This window comes from Rutidosis leptorrhynchoides, chromosome 6 (genome assembly GCF_046630445.1).
Source record: "Rutidosis leptorrhynchoides isolate AG116_Rl617_1_P2 chromosome 6, CSIRO_AGI_Rlap_v1, whole genome shotgun sequence".
NCBI lineage: Eukaryota > Viridiplantae > Streptophyta > Magnoliopsida > Asterales > Asteraceae > Rutidosis > Rutidosis leptorrhynchoides.
In genome coordinates, this window is record NC_092338.1 from 186,601,108 (window position 1) to 186,610,000 (window position 8,893).

The 8,893-nt window shown below is 33.9% G+C and overlaps 2 protein-coding genes across 2 annotated transcripts; both read right to left on the reverse strand.

Annotated features, from left to right (window-relative positions):
* Window positions 1-4,008: 4,008 nt before the first annotated feature.
* On the reverse strand, window positions 4,009-6,883 carry LOC139854305 (uncharacterized). Its single transcript, XM_071843616.1, has 3 exons — window positions 6,573-6,883; window positions 6,191-6,470; window positions 4,009-4,164 (listed from the first exon to the last, which is right to left on the reverse strand). Exons 1-3 carry the CDS (start codon window positions 6,881-6,883, stop codon window positions 4,009-4,011), a joined length of 747 nt encoding a protein of 248 aa, XP_071699717.1.
* Window positions 6,884-7,176: 293 nt separating this feature from the next.
* On the reverse strand, window positions 7,177-7,923 carry LOC139854306 (uncharacterized). Its single transcript, XM_071843617.1, has 2 exons — window positions 7,515-7,923; window positions 7,177-7,394 (listed from the first exon to the last, which is right to left on the reverse strand). Exons 1-2 carry the CDS (start codon window positions 7,921-7,923, stop codon window positions 7,177-7,179), a joined length of 627 nt encoding a protein of 208 aa, XP_071699718.1.
* Between the last annotated feature and the right edge of the window lie 970 nt (window positions 7,924-8,893).

Here is an 8,893-nt window from a genome sequence, read left to right on the forward strand (position 1 = left end):
TTCCAGTAGGTTTATCCAAGGAACTTAAGGTAGTAATGATGTTCATAACATCATTCGATTCATATATATAAAGCTATCTTATTCGAAGGTTTAAACTTGTAATCACTAGAACATAGTTTAGTTAATTATAAACTTGTTCGCAAATAAAAGTTAATCCTTCTAACTTGACTTTTAAAATCAACTAAACAAATGTTCTATATCTATATGATATGCTAACTTAATGATTTAAAACCTGGAAACACAAAAAACACGATAAAACCGGATTTACGCCATCGTAGTAACACCGCGGGCTTTTTTGGTTTAGTTAATTAAAAACTATGATAAACTTTGATTTAAAAGTTGTTATTCTGAGAAAATGATTTTTATTATGAACATGAAACTATATCCAAAAATTATGGTTAAACTCAAAGTGGAAGTATGTTTTCTAAAATGGTCATCTAGACGTCGTTCTTTCGACTGAAATGACTACCTTTACAAAAACGACTTGTAACTTATTTTTTCGACTATAAACCTATACTTATTCTGTTTAGATTCATAAAATAGAGTTCAATATGAAACCATAGCAATTTGATTCACTCAAAACGGATTTAAAATGAAGAAGTTATGGGTAAAACAAGATTGGATAATTTTTCTCATTTTAGCTACGTGAAAATTGATAACAAATCTATTCCAACCATAACTTAATCAACTTGTATTTTATATTATGTAATCTTGAGATACCATAGACATGTATACAATGTTTCGACCTATCATGTCGACGCATCTATATATATTTTGGAACAACCATAGACACTCTATATGTGAATGTTGGAGTTAGCTATACAGGGTTGAGGTTGATTCCAAAATATATATAGTTTGAGTTGTGATCAATACTGAGATACGTATACACTGGGTCGTGGATTGATTCAAGATAATATTTATCGATTTATTTCTGTACATCTAACTGTGGACAACTAGTTGTAGGTTACTAACGAGGACAACTGACTTAATAAACTTAAAACATCAAAATATATTAAAAGTGTTGTAAATATATTTTGAACATACTTTGATATATATGTATATATTGTTATAGGTTAGTGAATCAACCAGTGGCCAAGTCTTACTTCTCGACGAAGTAAAAATCTGTGAAAGTGAGTTATAGTCCCACTTTTAAAATCTAATATTTTTGGGATGAGAATACATGCAGGTTTTATAAATGATTTACAAAATAGACACAAGTACGTGAAACTACATTCTATGATTGAATTATCGAAAACGAATATGCCCCTTTTCATTAAGTCTGGTAATCTAAGAATTAGGGAACAGACACCCTAATTGACGCGAATCCTAAAGATAGATCTATTGGGCCTAATAAACCCCATCCAAAGTACCGGATACTTTAGTACTTCGAAATTTATATCATATCCGAAGGGTGTCTCGGAATGATGGGGATATTCTTATATATGCATCTTCTTAATATCGGTTACCAGGTGTTCACCATATGAATGATTTTTATCTCTATGTATGGGATGTGTATTGAAATATGAAATCTTGTGGTCTATTATTATGATTTGATATATATAGGTTAAACCTATAACTCACCAACATTTTTGTTGACGTTTTAAGCATGTTTATTCTCAGTTGATTATTAAGAGCTTCCGCTGTCGCATACTTAAATAAGGACGAGATTTGGAGTCCATGCTTGTATGATATTGTGTAAAAACTGCATTCAAGAAACTTATTTTGTTGTAACATATTTGTATTGTAAACCATTATGTAATGGTCGTGTGTAAACAGGATATTTTAGATTATCATTATTTGATAATCTACGTAAAGCTTTTTAAACCTTTATTGATGAAATAAAGGTTATGGTTTGTTATAAAATGAATGCAGTCTTTGAAAAAACGTCTCATATAGAGGTCAAAACCTCGCAACGAAATCAATTAATATGGAACGTTTATAATCAATAAGAACGGGACATTTCACATAATATGCAATCCTGGTTCTCTATAACAACCTGGCTCTGATACCAATCTGTCACACCCCCAAATAGGGCCAGGGATATTTGTGACTTTTCAATATCATAACACAAGTGTACAAACGAGAACGACTGTATATGAGACGTTTTATAAAATATTTATTGTATTGCAGCAGAAAATTAATAATGCTTTACATCTTTAATCCAATGACAAATGTCTAGATATTAAATGATAAATAAAAATGATGGACTCCAATGCAGCAAGCAAAGCAGGCAATCATCAACAGCACAGTAGCTAGCATCAGAAAGCTAATTATAACATGAGACAAACATGCTTAAAATGTCAACACAAAGGTTGAATGAAATTCATAGGTTTATATCAACAATCAAGATTTTTAAACCACAAGATTTAGTTATAAAAATCCGATATAAATCATATATCAAAAATTAAAGTATATGCCATGAGTATAATATCGAACTAAACAATTAATACCCCATGGTACCGTCGTACCACGCTTTCATTATTATGTACCCACTTGACATCTGTCAATGGATAGGGACGTTGCTCCCATAGCGTTACCATCAATAATTAAGTTTTTCAACTCAAATTCATGCAATTAATGATATTATCTAGTGGGGATTTAGCATGTATAAATACAAGTTTAACAGAAGTCTCATCCAGTTGCATATAAAGTTTTTCAAGTTAGTTGTGTCTAAATCGTAAAACATTTACAAGCAAGCATGTGTCTCATCCCAAAATATAAAAACAGTAAAAATGGGACTATGATAATCACCTTAAAGAGCACAGGAAAAGATGAAGATAATTCCACGAATGAAATGAATGAGAGTGTATGACCAGGTCTTCAACCTAGAGATATATTGACTTAATCATAAATTTATCCATATGACAAATGAAAATCCTAAGTGAACTTAAGAGTTATTTTACAATTGTTTGCGTATCCACCATAATCAAGTTTAGACCTTGTACAACCTTTGCAAACCTCGATGCTAATTGGTATGGTGACTTTACAATAGGTGCAGCACCGGGAGTTTATTCGATTTGAAACTCGACCTGTCGTTGGGGAGGGAGGCCAGGAAGTTCTTCAGAAAATACTTCAGGAAAGTCTCTAACCACTAGTACATCTTTAATGCGAGAGTGGTTAATTTTTAAAAACGAAAGAAATTTTGAGGCCTCGGATAATATGACATCCAAAGTTGATATTTTTAGTTTACAATAGAGGGATAAAGGAGTCAGGTAATGGTACGCGGTAGTCATAAGGTTGATCAGACCCTATCACTATTAGGATGCATTAGAATTGTATGACTTATCATAATATAACCATGTTGATCAGGCGTCATTATATTATTCTAACTCATAATTCTATCGCTCCATTAAGTTGAAATTTGGTGATCAACTTTCCACTAATGTCATTCTAATCAATATCTATTTCTCTAGAAGATGGGGGTTTAAACAGAAGATAGAAATATTATTCACTCATTTAAAGAAGAAAGATAATCAGGGTATCTCAAAAACTTAACAAAATTTCCAAAATACATATGTACTAAAACATAAAGAACACTATGAAAGTTTTTCAAAGGACTTTGTAGATGCCAAATTCTCTTCCTTGTGCCTCTTCATCCTTCTTCCTCATCATCACGGGCTTTCTCGGCAGTCATCACAAAAGCTCTACTTTTAGCATTCTCAGCATTACTAGTGTTACTAGTATTACTAGTATTACTAGCATTACCAGCATTTCCCCTTTTCTTTGGGCATTGATTACGAAAGTGTCCAGCTCCTCCGCAATCATAGCATGTAGGAATTTGGGTATTGGCTTTAGTAGAAGGTGTGTTAGGTGATGGATTTGGCACTTTACAATTCTTAGCTATATGCCCTTCTTGATTACACTTCAAGCACATAACTGTGCACCAACCAGAATGATGCTTTTCACAACGCTTGCAAAACGGTTGCTTTCAAGCATAACCTCCTTTGGAATTATTCTCAACTTTCTTGTTTGAACCTTGATTCGACCCTTAAGCATCACAAATTTCCTCTAGCCCTCACTAGTCTTAACCACGGCTTGTTTATTGGCTGCAGCCTTTCTTCTCTTAGCCATCGGTATCACTCCATCCAAGGTCTCTTTCCCCGCAACAATAACATTTCCCTGAATTTCTTCAGGAAGACCCTCCATGTACCTCTCGATTTTCTTCTACTCAGTAGGTATCATGTCCGGGCATAAGGTAGCCAACTCTATAAATCGGTTGGCATAGGTCTCAATGTCAGTGCCTTTAACCTTCAATTCTCAGAACTTAATTTCCAGTTTCTGAATCTGGTTCCTCGGGCAGAATTTGTCAGTCATCATTCATTTCAAGACGGGCCATGGTATGGCATTTGTAGCATCTAGCCCTATAGTTTGGGCATAGGCATTCCACCAAATTAAAGCAAGACCACTTAGAGTGTGGGTAGCATACTTCACCCGGTCGACATCCCCACAATTACAGATGCAAAATATTGATTCGAGTTTCTCTAACCAACGGGTCAACTCAACGGCCTCCTCATTCCCTTGATACATCACACACTCACTGGATGACACTTGCGGAAGCGTGTAATCCCTTCTTAAACATAATACTCTAAGTTAAAACCTCATCTTAACCCAAAAACTTTCGGGCACCCCATCCTAAGCACACCTTGTCAAATTCCCTTACTATAATTATATGCATCACTCATGCACCTTTAAGGTTGGTCTTTGTCATCTTCTTGCTACATCCACTCTTTCACATGATTTGTTCCTGAAATAGAGAAATAATAATAGAAAATTTCATACCCTTTAGTCCAGTTGTTAAAGCTTCTACGATACACATTGTTCTCTCACTTGCTACCTTGAATAAATGGTCGCTTCATCAACTTGATGTCAAAAATGCTTTTCTAAATGGGCATCTCATTGAAACCGTGCACATGGAACAACCTCTTGGATTCATTGATCCTCAACAACCAACACATGTGTGTAACTTAAAACACGCTTTACATAGACTCAAGCAAGCGCCTCGCGCTTGGTTTCAATGTTTAAGTACATTTCTTGTTCATCTCAGATACACTTGTAGTTGTGTTGACCCCTCGTTATTTGTCTATAAACGAGATTCTTGTTTGCTTTATTTGCTAATATACGTTGACGATATTATTCTCATTGATAATAATTTAACTACAGTTAACCGGTTCATATCACGACTATATAAGGAGTTTTCCATCAATGATATTGGTCGTCTCAGTTACTTTTTAGGGCTTGAAGTTTCCTACACTACCACTAGTTTATTCTTGAGCTAAACTAAGTATGCTCATGATATACCGACACGTGCAAAACTCCTAGAATCCAAGCCCACAACTAATCCACTTGCAGTTGCCAATATTTTTACCTCCAAGGGTGTCATCTTCTCGGATCCTACACCATATTGTTCTCTTGTTGGTGCTCTCCAATATCTTACAATCACGAGACCAGACATTTCATATGCGGTTAACCAAGTGAGTCAGTTTCTACAATCACCTATAGTAGATCACTTTCAGGCTGTTAAACGAATTTTGCAATGTGTTAAGGGTACAATTAATTATGGTTTATCCTTTCTACATTTACTTGGACCTACTATCTTGTGATATTCAGATGCAGATTGGGCTATGTGTATGGAAACAAGATGTTTAACTTATGGTTATTCTATCTTTCTTGGTGGAAATTTGGTTACTTGGCGTGTGAAGAAAAAACCTAAAGTTGCTCGCTATAGTTGTGAATCAGAATATTGTGCTTTAACAAACACCGCAGCTGAAATAGTTTGGATCACTCATCTTTTGTTGAATTGCATGTTCTTCCGCCTACTCGTCCAACTATTCTTTGTGATAACAAATGCGCACTCAGAGGCGAAGCCAGGATTTCATATTAGGGGATGCTTACGCAGCATAATTTTTTTTAACATAATCACTCAATCAATAATAAACGTTCTCCGTACCTAATTGATGATCAATTATAACAAATCCATATAATAATAATATATCATTACAAAAGAGTGAAAACGACGATCATTTTTAAATAAAAGAACACGTTTTTCAAAAGAAATCATCAAAATAATATATTAATATCTACCACGTATTGATCCATTTTCTCATCGAGTAACCTACAAAATAGTTATAATATGTGTATAAGTTAAATATGTATAAACATACACTAAAAAAGTTAGTGGTTAATATTGTACCTTTGGAAACTGAAGTTGAACACGCCTACGTTTCTTGTTAGCGAAATCATCTATTATCTCATCTATTGAAAGGCTTTCAACAATATCGCTCTCAATGTAAAGAATTAAGCAATTTCTAAGAAAATCGTCACCCATGCTGCAATGAAGCCCTGTTTTAACAATTTTCATTGATGAGAAAGCTCTTTCACTTGTGGCAGTTGAAACGGGAAGAGTTAATATAAGATGAATCAATCTATCAAGAAAAGGATACAATTCTGACTTCTTAGTTTCTCGTAGGCCTCTACATAACTCAGCAGCAGTTTGAACCTTTTTTTAACTCTGGATGCTTAAGCACATCTAGCTCATAATGTTGAACTCAAGTTTTAAATGTATCATTTCTTACTCTGTAAAGTCTGAAGGATAGAACGTTTTTGCTAACTTACATATGTCACTTTTATTGAAGGGTTTTTTTGGGTCTAAAGCAACACTTAGCTGAAGAAGTTCTGCCACTGACTTATTGAATCTAGAATTCAACTCTTGCAACTGACTATCAATAGCAGCAATGAACACATCAACTCGATAATGATGTCCGACAGTTACATTATCTTTTTTTGAACGAGATCGAATAATATCTTTGTAAGTTTGTGTCATTTCAGGAACTTGAATGCTATTAGATCCACAAAAACAGCAACTTTTTTCAAAAGTAACTGCCATCCTTGATCCCTTAGATTCTGAATCAACAATTTTGTTGTGGAAACCAAACTCAAAGCGTTAACTATATTTTGAGATTTACGTTGTAAAGATTGACAAAGCTTGTCGGTTGATTTCATTATCTTCTTCATCAAATGCATAACAATAACAAAATCAAATGACAATAATTCGGTAAGAGAAAATGAAGCATCTCCTCTTTGAGAAGGAGTAAACCCGTTAATAGAAATTTCACATAGGACAACAATGGCGGGACCATACAATTTCAACAAGCTACGTATGGATCGATAATGTAAACTTCATCTTGTATCTCCAGGTCTTTGCAAACCTCGAATTTGATTTGCTCCTTTGCCACTCTCAAGCTCTCCAATTTCAGCCAGATGTGCAATTTCACTAATCTGAGCATCTTGTAACTGATCGTGATGCTTAGAAGAAGAATCAATGACATTAATAATAAAGTTAAGATTCTCAAAAAATTTGTGCACCTCAACCACATCTTTAGATGCTGAAACTAAAGCTAGTTGCAACTGATGGGCAAAACAATGAATATAATAGGCATAAGGGCATTCCTTCAATATTAAATCTTGTAACCCGTTCAATTCTCCATGCATGTTACTAGCTCCATCATATCATTGACCTCGAATATCTTTAACATCAAGCTTATGAAAAGATAAAGAAGACAAGATTTCATTTTTCAAAGTTAAAGCACTTGTATCTTTTACATGAACCAAGTCTAAAAATCTCTCTTTAAAGTACCCCTCTCGATCTACAAATCTCACAACAATTGCCATTTGCTCCTTTTTAGATTCATCTCGACACTCATCAACTATCAAACAAAATTTGGATTTTCCAATTTCATCTCGAATCAATTGTTGCACATTTCTAGCAAATATTTGCAAAATTTCCCTTTGCACATCCGGAGAAGTATATTTGGCATTTTGAGGAGCATTTTGCAGCACAACTTTTTCAACATCTTTATTATAAGAAGCAATTAACTTTAACAATTCAAGGAAATTTCCTTGATTTTTTTGAACCAGATCGCTCATCATGACCTCTAAGAGCACAAGCTTGCATTGTGAGCCATTTAATTGTCTCAACAGAAGTTCTAACTCAAACCCTACTATCTATGATCTCTTTATTGTCTGTTTCTCAATCCCATGATCTACATGACCTATTTATCCTTTTAAATCTTCATAACATTTCACAGAATAATTATGAGCTGAAGCTTAAATTTTTCCTTCATGTTTGACGAAAGGACAATCTTGGCCACAATTTATTTTTCTCCAATTTTTGAACCCTTGCTTGATGAATGTTTCTGAAACGGCTCGTCCTATAGGCTTCTTATTAAAAAGGTAACATGGAAAACAATATGCATCATCAGTTTTCTTAGAATATTCTAACCACCAAAATTTACGAAACCAAGCTTCTTGAAAGCTTCGATTACCACTACTTGAACCACTTGAACCACTTGAACTTTGAGAATACTTTGACTTACGTAGTTGATAAGGTCCAGGTTTAATATATGCTCGCCTGATCTTGTTATGTTGGTTAATTGGAAATCCATGAATGAAGGTCTTAAGCCAGCATCTCAAACTAATGAATATAATGTTAACTTCCCTGAATTTGAAGCATCATTTTTTTCACTTTCAACTCTTGGGGGTTCATCCATAATATAATCATCACCAACATGTGCTTGTTAGTTTTTAGCAACATCTTCCAAAACATTATCTACTTCTTGTTGTGATTGGTGGTCATCAACATTAGTTGGTTTAAAAAAATTAAACATTGTTCTTTTTAAAGGTATGTTTAACCTAAATTAAACAACATCATACATTCAATTAATACTCTAACTTAAACACAATTAATAATTAAAATTTATATAACAAAGATATAACAAAACCAATCCATATACAAATTAGAATAATGATTGATGAACTAAGATCATTTAACAAATCATACATCATGTAAATATGTAATTAATACCCTAACTGTCACACCCCCAAATAGGGCCTGGGG